Genomic DNA, 19252 nt, shown 5'->3' with positions numbered 1-19252 from the left:
GACACAACTGAGTGGCTTTCACTTTCACTTTCTTCCACTTTACATTATCTTCGTAACAGAATGAGAGAAATGAAGAGGAAAACAACTTTAGAACTGTCCATCCTATCAGTGTAGTATAAATAATTCACAGTACTATTTCAGTTTGAATATATTCACTTGTGTTTGGTTTGGAGTAAAACAGACCATGAAAGTACTGAACAATAATCTAGCCTTTTCAGGACCTTCATTTCTATCTGAAAAGGTGCTTATCAGATAAGCATATGATTTCATTTCTGAAATTATAGAAGCATGGGTTTAGCTCTTTAAATGTAGAAGTTTAAAGCTTAAAAAGCTTATGAAAAGTACCTTACATGAAACCTATTTTACTTTGCATGTTTATGAAACACAAAAATGCTGGAAACACACATAGTATGAGTACAAAATTCTAAAGAATAGTAATGCATAATAATGAACATGCTCAGTTACTCAGTCGTATCTGAGCCTTTGTGACTCCATGGACGATAGCCTGCCAGGCTCCTTGGTCCATGGGATTCTGCAGGGAAGAATACTGGAGTGGGTTGCCATTTCTTTCTCCAGTACATAATATAATGTGTGCGTGCTCAGTCGCTTCAGTGGTGTCCGACTCTTTGTGACCTTGTGGACTATAACCCACCAGCCTCCTCTCTGTCCATGGGATTCTCCAGGCAAGAACACTGGAGTGGGTTGCCATGCCCTCCTTCAGGGGATCTTCCCAAGCCATGGATTGAACCCACATTCCTGTGGCTCCAGCCTTGTAGGCAGATTCTTTACTTCCGAACCACCGGGGAAGCCTATGCTTAATAATAACTTGTGGCAAAAAAGAAAGGAAAGGAAGAAGGAAGAGGAAAAAGGAAATTGTAATAGTAATGGTTGAGGGGCTTGCATTGAGGTCATCCGGTGATCCACTATGATGAATCCAATGCCTGTTCACAATCAAAAGAGGAGCCTCAAGGCTGTTGTTAGAGAAAAACTACTTAGTCCCTGAGAAACCCCTGATGCTCAGTTGGTTAAGACACCTCAGTAGGAGTCTAGGAGTTGGCAGCACATGACAATGAAGATTTCAAGCTTCTCTTTGATACTTCCTCCTTCTATGGCCCCTGGAGGCTGCTCAGACTTCCTTTCCCATAGGGTGTGGAAAAGCAGAAATTTCATTCTCCTGGCTTTTTAAAACCATTTCCAATCCATCATTTCTCCACCATCTCACACACACACACAAAACACCCCTTTTCCTTTGACAATCATGCTGCAAACCACCACCCTGTTTCCCCTCCTCATGGCTACATTTTGCATAAGCCGCCCACTTTGATACATTTTCTGCCTTGAACAAGAAATTGAGTCTCCATCACAGAGACAGAAAAATGCTAGTTTAGTCTACCTGAGCTTATCTACCAAGCAATGCAGATTCTCTGCTCCTAGTAATACTTTTGGTGGCTAAGCAGTCAGAGCTCAGGAAGGACTAACTCAACTTACTTTCCACTTATCAGAGTTAAGTTTTAAAATCTATTATTGTTAAGTGAGACAGCAGGTCCATTTTAGGGTGATGCCATTTTTTAAAAATGAGCAAACCTCATGTTTTAGTCCCAAGTAAAGTATTGTGTGCCCATTTGTGCCATGAGGGTAATTTGTTAGCACAGTGAAGCATGGATGTTGGCCTGTGTTATACAGCGATAATAGTAAGACAGCATTTCAAATTCTAACTCTGCCACTTACTTAACTCCATAATTTTTTTAACAAGTTATTAGATTTTTCACAGCATTGTGAGGATTAGATGATATAAAATACATTAAGCACTTGATACAATACCTGGCACCTAGTAAAAATTCAATGATGAGTGGATATTATAATACATGCAATTATCAATATTAACAGTATGCATTAGCTCTCAATGATTCAGCACATGAGAATATTTCAGATCACTGCAGCTTTTCCTCATCTGTGAGGTAGTTCTTTTTCTTAAACAGAATATGCCAAATATAATCTCTTGTGATGACACAGAATCAACATTATGAACCTCACTGATTGTACTGAGCTGAAAAGAGGTGCTGCCCTCAGGGTTTCCTGAAGTGGACTGAACTGGTTACCATTGAACTAATTTACTCAGGGTACTAATAACTAAATGCTCAGAGTACTGAGCAATTAGAGTTTATCTGTATAGTGCTTTGCAACATTCCAGAGCACATTTATATTAATAGCTAAGGTTTCTATCCCTTGTTCAGTCAGGATTAGGTTGTGTTATGCTGTGGCTAACAAATAACCCCCAAATTTATGTAACTAAAAATAACTAAGTTTTAGTGCTTCCTTGTGCTGCATGTCCTTTGAGGGTTGCTGGGAGCTCTACTTTCAGTCCTCATTCCAGGACCCAGCAACCCAAAGCATACCAGAGAGAAAAACAACATGGCAAGTCATCCATTAGTTCATAAGATTCAAAAAGGACAGAAGTTACTTGCACTCCCATGGGGTAATGCAGGTCACATGGCTACATCTTACTTAAAAGGAGAGCAGGAAAGTATTGCCTCCAAGGAGAAGAACCAGGATATTTGTGCATAGTTTCAATGACTCATATCTCTCAACAGCTGCTTCCTCAGAGAGATCTTCCCTGACATTTTATCTCAATTAGCTCTCATGACTCTCTTTCTTCTTACTGTATTTATAAATATTATTTTATAATCTCTTTTTGATGAGCTTTTTTCCCCACAGAAAACACATTCTGTGAGGACAGAAACTGCCTTTCTTATTCACTAGTATAGGTATCACCAAGTACATCCTCAAATAGTTTTTTTGGAGAATGAACAGGGAGTAGTTCTGTGTCTCTGCACAGTGGTAGTATCAACACATTCACTAACTTGAAAGAATCACAGCTGATTGCTTCACTGTCAGTCCTTATAAGCAGCCCAGGAGCCTAAAATTGTATGTTGTATTTCCAAAAACAACCTTAGGGGCCCAAGTCATTTTTTTTTTTTTCTTAAAGCAGATGTGCCTAGTAGTTTTAAGAGTCAGTTTTTACAATGCATTAGAAGCATTTAACTTCTTTTTAAAAAAAAAAAACAAAATTATGCAAAAGAGAGCTCAAGATAAAAGCTACTAGTTCCCAATAGAAAAAAAAAAATCACTGACTTGTCAATTTGTAGTGTTTTGAGCAAAGGCTTTAAGTCTGTAACATTTCTTTTGCTCCTAATTGTTGCTTGGTATGTACACATATACAAGATAACTTTCAGGATTTTTTTTTTTTTAATTTCTGAAAAATCTTTATAAGGATTACGGTGTCACACCTGAATATATATGTAAGCGAAACGAGGAAGTGAAGAAAGCCCAAGAAGAATACGATAACTATATCCAGGAAAACCTCAGGAAAGCAGCTATGAAAAGGCTATCTGATGAAGAAAGGGAAGCGGTTCTGCAGGTAAGCATTCTGTAATTCACGACTGCGTGGAATTCTTTGGAACATTTCTGAAGGGAGGGCCTACCATCAATGATCATTAAGGCCAGCACTTTGATTTTTGGAGTCAGAACACTGTCTTTTAGTTACAGTGACAATTACATGCAGCAAATCTGTTTCTTTGGGGAGAGCAAAATGTTATAGGGATTGTTGAATAATAATTCGTTTCCAACTGAATGAGCTTCTGTTTTTTCCTGAGTAGTGTCATAAGAAAGTTCACCTTCTCCTTCAATGAACATGCATAAATAACGCAAAAAAGCATTTTTATTTCCATTTCCATGGCCCTGAATTTTTCAAAAATAATATTCATAAAATAGATATTTTTCACTAGGTGGAGCTCTAGAATAATTGAAACTGTCCTGTCCCTAGACCAACTGTTTTTTCTTTCTTATGAGCAAATAGATTTTAAAATAACGAAGTGTTAGGTTTTACCTATGTTTTCTTTATTTTGACTAAAATAGACTTAAAGACACTTACGTTAGAGTTTTTAATGTAAGACTTTTATCTGAAACATTTAAAATATTTGGGGGATATGAGCACAGTTGCTCAATCATCTTTAGAGAGTATTTAGTAAGCATCTACTTATATTCTTCTAGAGTCATCCTGTCTCTTATAGAGGTAAAAATTGTACTTTATTCCTTGTTTTGTTACTATGAAAGCTTTCTACAAAACCAATTCTAGTGACCTTTTCACAAAAGAAAAAAATATATTTTTACATTAATTTCTATTGAAAAATGGATTCATATGCTGTTATAAATTCTTAACAGTTTATCAGTGTCATCATAATCACCAATAAACATTTATTAAATACCTGTTCTGCATAGAGTATCATGCTAAGCCCCAAGGGTCATAAAGATAAAATTTCTGCTCTGAATAATGTTGTGATTTAGTTGATGAGAGGTGCTCTGTATATGTGTACATACAGAGATATGTGTCTATGTACTGATCATGTTTTATAAGGTTCCCAGGCATGAACATCCACTGCAAGATGTAGGTAGGTCTTTAGCTGAACCTTAAACTGCAGAGTAAGAGAGTATCCCACACGACAGGAGTGGCCTGAGGGCAGGAACCAAGTCTCTCTGTGGTCAGCAGTCTCTACACTGTCTAACCTGGTGCCCAGTGTAAACCTGGATGATTAATAATAGAGTGCTGGAGAGAAGAAGGGAGGACAGGCAGGCAAGAAGGCTGGCAGACGTGGCTGCCTGTCACTTTCAAGACGAGCTCTGCTCTAGGTTCCCTCCCTCCCTCCCGCTCTCCCTCTCTCTTTCCTCCTTTCTTCCCTCCTTCTTTCTGACTCTGCCATTCTTAAACTTACATGCTTTTGTGAAAGCCATTTTGTATCTAAATAATGCTGAAAGATAGGGAAAGAGAGGAAGAACTTCCCTAGGAAGGAAAAGGCTCTTTCCTCAGGCACCTCTGTAGTAGATCAACCCTTGGTTTCCTAATGTGGTCATGCAGTTTCTTTGCATACACTCTGATGGACAATAGCTGACCCCACTTTGGATGCCTTATTAGCCTGAGTAGCGTAGTTGCCATGGTAACAAAGCCACTGGCTCTGTTTCTAACAAGCCCTGAACACTGCTCCCTCCCCTGATTGAGCTGCATGTAGTTCTGTGACAATATGTTCACATGTCCCCGAATAGGATTCATCCTGCTTGTTCTTTAGAATTACAGTCCCATTATCCTGGAAGGAATCATCTGGCCTAAAGATTCCAAACTTCTCATTTCCCAGGTGAGGATATAAAATGCAAATACATTAAGTGGACTCTTTTGTTCATCCATCCGTCCATTCATTCTCCTGAACATCTACCATGTTCCAGGCCTTCTACCCAGCCCAAAGGATACTGTTTCGAGCAAAATAAATGTGGCCCTTACTGTCAAGGAGCTTGGAGTTTGTTTTACATTTGCCCTGGTTCAAAAATTATCAACTTAGCTAAAGAGGGACAGCTTCTCTGGTGGCTCAGTGGTAAAGAATCCACCTGTCAATGTAGGAGATGCAGGTTTGATCCCTAGGTCGGTAAGATACCCTGGAGGAGGAAATGGCAACCCACTCCAGAAATCTTGCCTGGAGAATCCTATGGACAGAGGAGCCTAACAGGCTACAGTCCGTGAGGTCACAAAGAGTCGGACAGAACTGAGCAACTAAACAACAACAAAGAGGGACGAAAACTCACATCAGCCAGTTCCTGGGCAGGTGTTTTCTCACCACATAGCACACACGTGCACAGAGTATAACAGATGGAAGCTCTATCCGCCAGGGATTCAGAAAACATGCTGGACAGGGATTCTGAAGAGAATTTACAAAGGAGCTATTTACAGAGGTGAAGCAGCGCTAAGGGAACCAGTGGGGAACACTGAGGCACCCAGGACTAGGGACAGTGGGAATCACCACCACCCTAGGCTGGAAAGGCAGGGGCTGGAAACAGCATTACCAGAGCCAGGTGGGAGCTGGAGCCTGGAAGAGAGGGGTCCCTGGCGGGCACTGCAGTCACAAATGGAAGGGCCAGTCGTGTCCAGGTGACATCGAGTGAGGGGGAAGAAATGCCCCAAGCTCACTTTCTTCCCACCTATGCCCTCCTTGGCTGAACTCAGGCAGCGGCTGGGGCAAACACTGGGGAAAGAGCAGCCCATAGGGATTAATACTGTCACCCCTAACCCCCGCCCCCTAGTTATAGAGCAAGACTAGAAGGTAAAAAATGGATGGGGGTGGGGTGGCATCAGAGGAGCCTGGAGCTGAAGACACTTCTCACTATTTTATGACAGCTTCTCCCTATATGAAATTTTTCCAAAATTAACAATATTGCTTCAGTATCAGACCAGAAGGGAGAAAAATTAAGACATAAAAATAAGGAAAAATCAGTATTGCTGCAGTGCATAAAAGATTTTTTTAGATGCAATATCTAAAAAATAGCAAAGAGGTTATTTCAATATAATCTGAAATATTAATCACATTTAGTTCCCATACCTAGCAGTTGACTTTGATCCAAATGTTATTGTACAAACTAGAATATAAAGCAAACTCTCCTTTAAAAAGAAATATTGTGAAACGTATAGCTGCTGTGACCACAAGTAATAGGGAAATATCACGCAAGGAGCTTTGAAAAACCTTTGATATTTCAAAGTGTATAAATACATAGATTTCACCTCCGCAGTGGGCACCCCTGTAGAGCACTGTGGAAACACATTTCCCATTTCATAATGAAAGGCTATGGAAAAATAGAACTCTTTTGAAGACTTCTCTTTGGAATACTTCTCAAACACTATTAAGAACTGTGTTAACCGATCCCCCTCTTTTTAAAATTTAAAAGATATTTTTCCTTCTATGAAATGTTCAATATCGGTAGTCTTTTTTCTCAACAAATCTTCTCTATAAAGTGTGTCCAATCCTGTAGTCATTTTTATCTTAACATGGAAATAAACCACTTTGTCCTCTGAAAGTTTACAAGATTGTACTCTGAGGGCTTATTATGAAGGTATTGTTATAGAAGACAGTTCTGATTCCCTCATAAATCTAAATGTATAGCCATGCTTTTTAAGGACTACATTTTCTTTCTTTTTTGTAATCAATAATTTTAAATTATGCCACTCTTGAGCTCTGGCTAGGACTTCCAACACTATGTTAAATAATAGTAGCTAGAGTGGGAATCTTTGTTTTTTTCCTGATCTTAGAAGAAAAACTTTTAGCTTTTTTACCCTGAGTATGATGTTAGCTGTGAGCTTTTCATATTTGGCCTTTGTTATGTTGAGGTATGTTTCTTCTATGTGCACCTTGTTGAGAGGTTTTTTTTATCATAAATGGAAGCAGAATTTTATCATGCTTTTTCTATATCAGTTGAGGTGGTCATATGATTTTTGTCATTTATTTTATTAATGAAGCATATCACATGGACTGATTTGTGGATGTTGCACCCCTAGAATAAATCCCACTTGCTTACAGTACCGGCATACCTTGTTTAATTGTACTTTGTTTTATTGTGCTTCACAGATATTAAGATTTTTACAAATTGAAAGTTTGTGATAACCCTGCACTATCATATGATGGTTAGCACTTTTTAGCAATATGGTATTTTTTTATTAAAGTATTTGTTTTTTAAGACATAATGCTGTTGCACACTTAATAGATTATGATATAGTGTGCATGTGTGTGCTCAGTCGTTCAGTCATGTCCATCTCTTTCAGGACTCCATGTCCTGACCCCATGGACTATATAGCCCATCATGCTCCTCTGTCCATGGAATTCTCCAGGAAAGAATACTGAAATGGGTTGTCATTTCTTCCTCCCTAGATCCCGACCCAGGGCAGGTTATTTGTTTTATTAAGGTGGTCTACAGCCAAGCCTGATATACCTCCAAAGTATGTTTACATATGGGTCTTTTAATGGATTGTCAAATTCAGTTTGCTAATATTTTGTTGAGGACTTTCACACTTATGTTCCAAGGGATATTGACCTGTAATTTTCTTTGCTTGTGGCACCATGGTCTGATTTTGGTATAAGGATCATGCTAGCCTCATAAAATGAGTATGAAAGAGTTCCCTTCTCTTCTGTTTTTTGAAGAGTTTGAGAAGGAGTGGTAATAATTCTTCTCTGAGTGTTTGGTAGAATCCACTGTCTGGTCTTGAATTTTTTATTTGTTGGGAGGTTTTTGGTTATGAATTTAATCTTCTTACTAGTAATTGGTCTGTCCAGATTTTCTCTTTCTTTATGATTCAGCCTTGGTAGGTTATATGCTTCTGGCAATTTGTCTGTTTCTCCTAAGCTTCCATTGTGTTGGCATATAATTGTTCATAGTAGACAACATGATTCTTTGTATTTCTGTGGTTTCGATTATAATATCTCCACTTTCGTTTTTTATTTTATTTATTTGAGTTCTTTCTTTTTTTTCTTGGTGAACCTAGCTAGAGCTGTGTTAAATTTGTTCATCCTTTCAAAGAACCAGTCATTATTTCACTGATCTTTTCCATTGTCGTTTTAGTCTATTTATTTATGCTCTAATCTTTGTTATTGCCTTCTACTAACTTTTGGCTTTGTTCTTCTTTTTCTGGTTCCTAGAGGTGTGTAATGTTAGGTTGTTTATTTGAGATTGTTCTTATTTCTTGAGGTAGACATTTATTACTATGAACTTCCATTTTTGAACTGCTTTTGCTGAATCTTATAAATATTAGTATATTTCCATTTTAGTTTGACTCAAGGTATTTTTAAACTTCTCTTTTGATTTCTTCTTTGACCCATTGATTGTTCAGTATCATGTTGTTTAATCTACACTTATTCATGAATTTTCTAATTTTTTTGTATGATTGGTTTCTAGTTTCATACCACTGTGATCAGAAAATATATTTGATATGATTTCAGTCCTCTTAAATTTATTAAGACTTGATTTGTGACCTAATATACGATATGTTCTGGAGAATATTCTATGTACACTTGAGAAGAGTGTGCTTTTTTAGTCATTTGGATGGAAATTTTTTTATATTTCTGTAAAATCCATCTGATATAACCTGTCATTTAAAGTCAATGCTTCCTTACTGATTTTCTGTCTGGATGATCTATTCATTAGTGTAAATAGGGTATTAAAAGTCCCCTACTATAATCATAGTGCTGTCTGTTTTTTACTTTAAATTTGTAATATTTGCTTTGTATATTATGACACTCCTATGTTGGGCTTCCCTTGTGGCTCAGCTGGTAAAGAATCTGCCTGCAATGTGGGAAATCTGGGTTTGATTCCTGGATTGGGAAGATCCCCTGGAGAAGGGAAAGGCTACCCACTCCAGTAATTCTGGCCTGGAGAATTCCATGGACAGTTCCATAGCGTCGCAAAGAGTCGGACACAACTGAGTGACTTTCACTTCATTCACTTCACATGTTGGGCACATAAATATTTACAGATGTTATATACTCTTGTATCAACTGCTTTATCATTATGTAATGCCCCTTTTCTCTTATTACAGTCTTACTTTTAAAGTCAGATTTTTCTAACATAAGTATATCTACCCCAACTTCCGTTTGGTTTACATTTGAATGAGATATCTTTTTCCATCTGTGTGTCAGGGATCATAATTTTGAGGCAATATTCCATTTTGTTTTACTTTCCATTTTTGTGTAAATAACATGATTAGTGTACCCATTGTGAACAATAGTAAGTATTAATTTATAAAATTTCATTGCATGAGTTCAGTTAGTTTTATCATTTTGTCAGTGGGGCTTCTAGTGCATTGTGGTAAGAAATAATAACTAAGCAGAGATGGAAATAACCATTATTGTTCCTAAAAAGATTCTTAAATTTGAATTTGTTGGTTTCTGAGAACTTTAAACATTAACTACCTTATTGAATTGGTGGCTCAGATGGTAAAGAATCTGCCTGCAGTACAGGAGACCTGGGTTCAATCCCTGAGTTGGGAAGATCCCCTGGAGGAGGGCATGGCAACTCACTCCAGTATTCTTGTCTGGAGAATCCCCATGGACAGAGGAGCCTGGCGGGCTGCAGTCCACGGGGTCGCAAAGAGGTGGGCTTGACTGAGCAACTAAGCACACACGCATACCTTATTGAATCAGCATGACATTTCAGTCATTTATAGAAGAGATTACTGGGGAGTATAGATCTCTTCACTATGTGGGGGAAGAATTCCTCCTGATATTGAAAGCACATAAAAGATCATCTCTTGTTAATTTGAATTTCATCATTTTATATGATTGCATTTAGGCAGAGACAAGAAAACATGTCCATGTATGTCAGAATCTAGTGTTTTGATGATTTCTCTGTTGAAGAATAAGGATAATATTTTTTCCTAAAGAAAAAAACTAAAATTTTTATAAGAAATATTTTCCTGTTCAAAAAAAATTTTTTTTTGCTTGGGGATATCAGGTCTAAGTTGTTTTTACCAAAGCATATGCTAAGAGCTTAGTTTCATACTACTTATAATTCCACATACATGTATTTGATGGTAAAAACAAGTACAGTAAGATGAAAAACAAAGAAAATAAATACTCCCAATGGGAATTGAGCACACAATCAAGGACAGGGTTTGGCCTCTATACAGTCTGTTTTGTTACTGTGGCCAAGAACTTGATAAACACGTATCATTTTTTATTTTTGTCAGTTTTCTTTACCTGTTTACATTTTTCCTCCCAGTGCAATTTTCTTTGTGATTTACTCTGCTCCTGTGGTTTGCTTTGGTATATACAGTTTTCTTTACCATTTTCAGGGGCTGAAAAAGAACTGGGAAGAGGTGCATAAGGAGTTTCAGTCCCTCTCGGTCTTCATTGACTCCATACCAAAGAAGATTCGCAAGCAGAAGCTGGAGGAAGAGATGAAGCAGCTGGAGCATGACATTGGTGTCCTCGAAAAGCACAAAGTCATTTATATTGCTAATAAGAACTAGTGGGTTTTAAAAAATAAAATCATTTTAGCACATGGAAAAAAACACAGAAAACATAAAAATGAAACCATAAGTTTTCTCAAGGAGGAAAATACTATGAAGAATAGAAAAAGTCTTTACCAAAATGCTTAAGCAGTGTTTAAAGAATAATTGGATTATTTACTTACATAGAAAAAAATGTTTTTTTTACTAGCATCAGGGTTTCCTTGTAACCTGATTAAAGTTTGATTTTAGATTTTCCAGTTCTATAGCATAATTCATTATACTTGTTTCAGATAAACATTCATTTCTGGGCACTTAAAAAGTCAGCACTCAGAACTTCACGTTTTTTTTCTTCACTGTGTTAATGCAAGAAACACCAGGTTAAAAACTGTAAAGTATTTTGAATTAGAAATAACTGTGTGCTCTGTGTACTTTTACTACTCTGAAGTGTTTTCTACATATTGTTCCAGAGATCCACAAATTACATGTATTCTCTGGTAGCCTATGTCATTTGCAGCTATTCACACCTATTAATATTTTCAATATCCATAATGTTATATAGGCTGAGAGGTTTACATTTGAAGGAAGAAAAATTAAGAAAATAACATAAAATCAAGGAGAAAACTTATAAATTGCATCACTGAGGATTGTTAAAGAGAATCACCTTCTTTCTGACATTTGACTTTCAAAACCTGCTATTCTTGGTGCCTTATATTCCATAATTTACTATATGTATTCCACTAACATGGGATATTACTTTTACTTTCTGGCTTTCTCTATTTTGTGAATTCTTATATTTCTATTTGTAAGGTTACATAATTTATTAAGCAATAAGTTTATGTAAGTAGAGCTGTCTTCAACTCAAAATAAATGAGCCTATAAGTATCCAAGAAGGAAAAGATTATTTTATGAAATTTTAAATTATAGAAATTTGGTAAAATATATGAAATTACAAAATATCAGAGCAATAACAATTTCTACTATTTACGCCAATTTTTATTCTACAGACAACACAGGAAAAAAAATGACAATTTTTTTCAAGCTTTTTCACAAGCACAGAATTTGCGAGCATTGTAGAAAAGCTTACTTTAGTTAAAAATTTTTGTATACAAATTTTTTGAAAACTCACTGTAAACTTTTTGTCACATCTGTGTATAGGCATCATTTCTTTATCCCTTTATTACCTCAGGGCAGATGTAAAAAATACATATAGCTGACCCTTTAACCATACAGGGGCTAGGGGCACTGATCCTCCACCCAGTTGAAAATCTGTGTAGTCAGCTTTTTGTCTACTCGGTTTCTCCGTGTTCATGGTTTTGTTCCCTCAGAGTCAACCAACCACAGGTCACATAGTACCGTAGTGATTACTATTGAAAAGAGTCCACATGTAAGTGGACCCACACAGTTCAAACTCGCGTCATTCAAGGTTCAACTGTATATGATAAATTCTCACTTATCTAGAATTTTCTTCCTTTGTAAAACAATAATACTGCATTGTCTGGGGACTTCCCTGGCCATCCCATGGTTAAGACTCTGCACTTCCACTGCAGGGGCCATGGGTTCAGTCCCTGGTTGGGGAAGTTCTGCATGCTGTGTAGTGCAGCCAAAAAAAAAAAAAGAGAGAGAGAGAGAACTCCATCATCTGTATATACCACATTTTGCTTATCCGTCCTTCTGTAGATGGACACTTGATTTGCTTCCACGTTTTAGCTGTTGTAAATAATGCTGCTATGATCATGAGTGTACATATATCTCTTCAAAACCCTGCTTTAAATTCTTTTGGGCGTAAGTCCAAAAGTAGATTTGCTGAATCGTATGGTTATTATATTTTTAATTTTTTGAGGACCTGTCATACTCTCCATTGCTGCTATACCATTTTGTTGTTTAGCCGCCCAGTCATGTCCGACTCTTTGCAACCCCATGGACTGCAGCACACCAGGCCTCCCTGTCCCTCACCACGTCCCGTAGTTTGCCAAAGTTCATCTTCATTGCATCAGTGATGCTGTCCAACCATCTCATCCTCTGATGTCCTCTACTCCTTCTACCCTCAATCTTTCCCAGCATCAGGGACTTTTCCAATGAGTTGTCTGTTTGCATCAGATGACCAAATACTGGTGCTTCAGCATCAGTCCTTCCAGTGAATATTCATTTTACCTTCCCACCAGTGCTGTACAAGGGTCCCAATTTCTCCACATTCTTGCCAACACTTGTCTTTTCTGTTTTTTGGTAGTCGTCATACTACCACTCCCACTAATAGTTGGGAGGTGTTACCTCATTTTAGTTCTGATTTGCATTTCTCTACTGATTAGTGATGTTAAGTATCTTTTCCTGTGCTTATTGTTGTGTGTGTTGTGTGTGCGTGTTCAGTCGTGTCTGACTCTTTGGGGACCTCATGGACTATAGCCCAACAGGCTCCTTGGTCCTTGGGATTTCCCAGGCAAGGATACTGGAGTGGGTTGCCGTTTCCTTCTCCAGGGGATCTTCCTGATCTAGGAATCAAACCTGTGTTTGCAGGTGGATAGTTTACTGCTGAGCCATTTGTATATCTTCTGTGGAAAAATGTCTATTCAAGCCCTTTGCCCATTTTGTAAATTGGGTTGTTTGGTTCTCTGTCGAGTTTTATGAGTTTTCTGTATATTCTGGATCTTAATCCTGGATCAGATATAAGATTTGCAAATATTTTCTCCTATGGGTTACCTTTTTACTTTATTGATAGAGTCTTTTGATATACAGAAATTTTCAGCTTTCATGAAGTCAAATGTGTCTGTTTTTTCCTTTGTTAACTGTGCGTTTGGTATCATATCCAAGATGGTATCACTGCCAAATCCAAAGTTGTAAACATTTTATCCTACATTTGTTTCTCCCAAGAGTTTTATTGTTTTAGGTCTTACATTTAGGTCTTTGATTCATTTTGAGCTAAGGTTTATCTATGATGTTAGATGGGATCCAGCTTCATTCTTCTGAATGTGGATATCCAGTTTTCCTAACACCATTTATTGAAAAGTCTGTCCTTTCCCCATTGAGTGGTCTTGAACCCCTTGTCCAAAACAATATCATCATATATGTAATGGTTTATTTCTGGGTTCTCTATTCTGTTCTATTGGTCTATATGTCTGTTTTATATGGTATCACACTTTATTACTGTAGCTTTGTAGTAAGTTCTTAAAATCAGAAAGTGTTGAATCCTCCAGTGTTGTTCTTTTGTGAGATAGTTTTGGTTAGTCAGAATGCTGTGAGATTCCACATGAATTTAGGATAGTTGCTTCTATTTCTGCAAAAAGGTCAAAGGTATTTTGATAGTGATTGAATCTGTAGATTGGTTTGAGTAGTTTTGACTTTTTAATTAAGCCTTCCAATTCATGAACATGGGATGTGTTTCCATCTATTTTAATTTCTTTCAGCAACATATTTCAGCAATAATTTTCATTGCACAAGCCTTTCACCTCCTTGGTTAAGTTCATTCCTAAATCTATTTTATGCTATTTTAAATGGAATTGTTTTTGTAATTTCCTTTTCAGATTGTTCACTGTTGGTCCATAGAAATGCAACTGACTTTTGAGTGTTGATCTTATATTTTGTTGCTTTTCTGAGTGCATTTATTAATTATAATAAATTTTTTTCTTCTGTGTATGAAATCTTTAGAGTTTTCTACATGGAATATCAAATAATCTGCAGATAATTTTACTTTTTCCTTTCCAATTTGGATGCCTTTGTGTCTTTTTCTTGCCTAATTACTCTGACTAGAACTTCCTGGGCTTTCCTGGTGGCTCAGTGGTAAAGAATTTACCTGCAGTGCAGGAGATGCAGGAGACGCAGGTTAAATCCCTGGGTCAGGAAGATCCCCTGGAGTAGGAAATGGCAACCCACTCCAGTATTCTTGGCTGGGAAATCCCATGGACAGAGGAGCCTGGCGAGCTACAGCTCATAGGGTTGCAAAAGAGTCGGACATGACTTGGCGAATAAACAACAGAACTTCCTAATTCTAGTCAAACATCCCTACCTGGTTCTGGATCTTAAGGGAAAAGCTTTCAGGTCTTCATGATGATGTTCATTGTGTGTGCTGAGTCACTTCAGACTGTTTGTTACCCTTTGGACGTAGCCCACCAGGCTCCTCTGTCCATGGGATTCTCCAGCCAAGAATACTGGTGTGGGTTGCCATGCTCTCCTCCAGAGCATCTTCCCAACTCAGGGATCAAACCATTGTCTCTTCAGTCTCCTGCATTGGCAGGAGGGTTCTTTACCACTAGCACCACCTGGGAAACCCTGGTTTTAGTATACAGCTTCCATTATGTTGAGGCAAGTTCCTTCTATTCCTAGTTTGTGTGTGTGTGTATTTATCCTGAAAAGGTGTTGTGAAGATCACTTTTTAAACTCAGAGATATCTCTCAAGTGATCAGTGCATTCTATCCTAGTTATCAAGCTATGTGGGAAGAAAAATCATAATCAAAATGGTATCTTGGCTAGAACAGAGCAAAAAAAAAGTTATAAAAATCTCTTCAGTTAACAAAGCTCATTCATTCTCATTCAAAAAATACTGTCTGCTACAAGTCAGAAACTGTTCTGGTTGCTGGGTAGAAAAGTGAACAAAATGACTATGTTGGAAGACAGACTATAAATATAAATGCATTTATTTATATTGAAATTGAAACTAATTGAAAGAAAAAAATAACTGGAGGCTATTTTGCAAGGGAATAAAAAGGGGGTCCTAAATCAGATTTTGTAGTTAAGAGGCTGCATTTCTGAGGATCTGACATTTAAAAATAGACTGAAAAATGAGTAATAGTTGGGAGAGATGGAGAAGAGAAATATTGTGGAGAGAATAAAATGTGTAAAGGATCTTGGATAGGAAACCCTCAACCCATAGGAGGAAGGCAGTCATTAGGGCTGTAGTGTACTTAGAGAAGGGAGAAAGATTTGGGAATTATTTTTGGTACCTTTTTTCTTTTTTGGTCATGCCTCTAGATCCCCTGGAGAAGGGAAAGGCTACCCACTCCGGTATTCTGGCCTAGAGAATTCCAAGGGGTCCCAAAGAGTCAGACACGACTGAGCAACTTTCACTTTCACTCGGCATGTGGGATCTTAATTCCCTGACCAGGGATTGGAACCTGTACCTCCTGCATTGGAAGCACAGTCTTAATCACTGGACTACCAGGAAAGTCCCAAGAAGGGAGGAAGGTGCAAGGTGAAGATGAAGAGACAAACAGAGGCCACCAATGTGTTTTAAGTAGGTCAGTGGCACAATGCAAGAAGTATTTTTCAATGATTACTTGCTACGTGGATTGAAGTGGAAGAATGAATGAATCTGGGGAGACTATCATAGTCTTCCAAGTAAGGAAGATGGTGGCATAGATCAAGACTTAAGTAGTAAAGACAAAGAGTAGTTGTTGGCTTCCAGAAATATTGGGTTTCTCTGGTGGCTCAGACAGTAAAAAGTCTACCTGCAATGCAGGAGACCCAGGTTTGACCCCTGGGTCAGGAAGATCCCCTGGAGAAGGGGAATATTTAAAAAATAAATATGTAACCTGATAACAGATTCAAAGAAGAAGAGAGCAGTTTTGAGAATGACAGTCACATTTCTGATTTGAGCAACTGGGCAGTGATGGTACCACTTTCTGAGTTGGAAAAATCTAGAGGAGTAGTAGATCGGAGGATGCTATGGTAAAGAATCAAGAATAATCTTTACTATTGTTTCTTTCATTTCTTTTTCATTTATTTCTGCTTTGATCTTTATGATTTCTTTCCTTTTACTAATTTTGGGTTTTTTGTTTTTTTTGGTGGTGGTGGTTCTTTTTCCAGTTGTTTTAGGTGTAAAGTTAGGTTGTCTATTCGATGTTTTTCTTGTTTCTTGAGGTAGGATTGTATTGCTATAAACTTCCTTCTTAGAACTGCTTTTGCCTTCAGGTGCAGACTTTTTATTCTAAAGGATGCTGCATCTATAGGAAATGAGACTAGATGGGAATTTTTTTTTTTAATCTGCCTTCACTTAGGCAATCAGATGAGTATTGCCTGTGAAGCAAGAATATACACATATCTAAATGATCCTGCTGATGTGGAAAACATCTGTGGAATTCTTTTGTAATAAAATGCATTCCTCTCACCCCTGAACCTCTACCACCAACTTCTTTGCTGAGACAGCCAGTGCTTTCAATTTTTATGTACCTTTTCAGAAATATTTTATGAAAGCAAATGAATATATGTAAGTATATATGAATGGATATTTACTGATGTGTGTATATATGCGATGTACATACATATATGATATATAGATGTATATATGTATATCACACAATATACACCTAATTTTATATATTATATATACATATATCTTTCTGTCACTTTTTAAAAACTCAAATAAGAGCACACAATAATGCTTGCCTTTTTCAGTTAATAAGCTCATTTTTATCAACATAAGGTTCTTCGTGGGGCTTCCCTGGTGGCTCAGTTGTAAAGAATCTACCTGCCAAGCAGGAGAGGTGGGTTTGATCCCTGGGTCAGGAAGATCCCCTGGAGAAGGAAATGGCAACCCATTCCAATATTCTTGCCTGGGAAATCCCATGGATAGAGGAACCTGGCAGGCTACCGTCCATGCGGTCGCAAAAGAGTCAGACACGACTTAGCAACTAATCAACAACAAAAACAAAACAAAACAACCAAACAACAAATAAAAACAAAACAACAAAAACAAAAAAAAAGTTCTTCATTCCTTTTTGTAGATATATGGCATTAAATTGCAAGGTTGTATATATTTTTATCAGCACCCTTTTGATGCATATTTAAGTTTTTTTCATTTGAGTTGTTTTCAATATTTCCCATTAAAAGCAATGCCTAAGTAGCTGACCATGAACATACACCATTTTACACATTTGGCTATACTTACAGAAAATCATTCCCAGGAGTGAAATAATTAAGTCAAAAGGTAATAAAATTTTTAATTTTATTAGAAACTACTTTTAATATTGTGCTCTCTGTGTGTGAGAGAAAATATATGATGTATATACATGGTCCGAAATTCAAAATTCATAACTACCCAAAGGTGTGTAGCCAAGAATTAAGTCTCCTTCATGCCCCATTCCTGCAGCCTCTGAATCCCCTCCCCAGGAGCAACCACTGTAACCAGTCTCTTGTGTGTTTTTCAAATAGTATTCTAGGCACATGTGTATAAGATAAATGTAACAATATATGTATCTATAGGAGAGTTATGCCAATTTGACAGATACATTTTTTTTTCTGTCAAGTTGATGGAGATCAGAAGACTCTTGCCAGGACTTCCCTGGTGGTCCAGTGGCTAAGACTCCTCATTCCCAATGCAGGGGGCCTGGGTTTGATCCCTTATCAAGAAACTAGGTCCCACAAGCTGCAACTAAAGATAGCCCCGCAGGCTGAAATGAAGATTAAAGATCCCATGTGCCGCAACTAAGACCTGGTGCAGCCAAATAAATAGATAAAATTTTAGAAAAGGAATTCCTTGATGGTACAGTGGATAAAACTCCACCTGCCAGTGCAGGGGACATGGGTTTTCGATCCTTGGTCCAGGAATATTCCACATGCCACAGAGCAACTGAACCTGTGCACCACCACTATTGAGCCCAAGTGCTGCAACTACTTAAGTCCGTGCACCTAGAGCACATGTTCCACAAGAGAAGCCACTGCAATGAGAAGACCAGCCACCAGAATGAACAGTAGCCCCAACTCTTTGCAACTGGACAAAGCCCACGCAAAGCAAGGAAGACCCTGCACAGCCAGAAATAAAATTTTTTAAAAATAAACCTTTTCCAAGAGAGAGATCATATAGTCCACTTTGTAAGTATGGAATAGCTTTTTCATTGTCCCGTCATTCATTACCAGCTACATGCCATCAATACTGTAGATTCCATCAAGAAAACAGAGGTTTTATTGACTTTTATTGTGTGTTCATTTTGGATGGAAGAGAGGCCACAGACATAGGAACTTGTTCTGTCCTCAGCCACACCATGCTGAATTTCCAATCTGGATTCATTGCAACCACCTGACATTTGCTTTCATCTTCCTATTGGTGGGAGTTCGTGTTGTCTGCTGACTCTTGTGTTTTGTGTTTTTTCTTTTTCTTAGAAAAGCACTGGAAGTCTACACATTTATAACTTCAGATTGCAGGCCATGTTTGGAGAACCTTCCTTAACACTATTCACTCCCATTTTTCTGTGCAAACTCTACTCCCCTGGCCTGAGTTCTTCATTTTCCTAGTATCTTGTTAAAAGCAACAAGGAACAGTCAACCCACCAAAATATTCTAAGATTTTACAAGCAGTCCCCCTTGAGAATGTAGCTAAGTCGTGTGATTTCTCTTCTGTGACAAGAGACAATTTTACCAGAAATAAGCTTCCCAGCCTGCCAGAGAATTTTTTCTGTCATCTCTATGCCACCCTGTTCATGACTGTTAGAAGGAATTGGGCCTTTCTAGGGCTCA

General features: G+C 37.7%; 1 protein-coding gene and 1 long non-coding RNA gene across 4 annotated transcripts in view; one reads left to right on the top strand and one right to left on the bottom strand.

The window, feature by feature from the left end:
* ENKUR (enkurin, TRPC channel interacting protein) overlaps positions 1–12920 on the top strand; it is a 30113-nt gene extending 17193 nt beyond the window's left edge. For all 3 annotated transcript variants that reach the window (XM_043883337.1, XM_043883335.1, XM_043883336.1), the window contains exons 4-5: positions 3272–3418; positions 10655–12920. In XM_043883337.1, coding sequence (XP_043739272.1) covers positions 3272–3418; positions 10655–10831 — 324 coding nt within the window. In that variant the 3' untranslated portion in view covers positions 10832–12920. The remainder of the gene's footprint in view (positions 1–3271; positions 3419–10654) is intronic.
* LOC122681344 overlaps positions 1–19252 on the bottom strand; it is a 110094-nt gene that overhangs the window by 14687 nt on the left and 76155 nt on the right. The gene's annotated exons all lie outside the window — the stretch shown is intronic.

This window comes from Cervus elaphus, chromosome 23 (genome assembly GCF_910594005.1).
Source record: "Cervus elaphus chromosome 23, mCerEla1.1, whole genome shotgun sequence".
NCBI classification, from domain to species: Eukaryota; Metazoa; Chordata; class Mammalia; order Artiodactyla; family Cervidae; genus Cervus; species Cervus elaphus.
The sequence above is the reverse complement of the archived record's forward strand: the minus strand, read 5'-3'. Positions and strand labels throughout refer to the sequence as shown.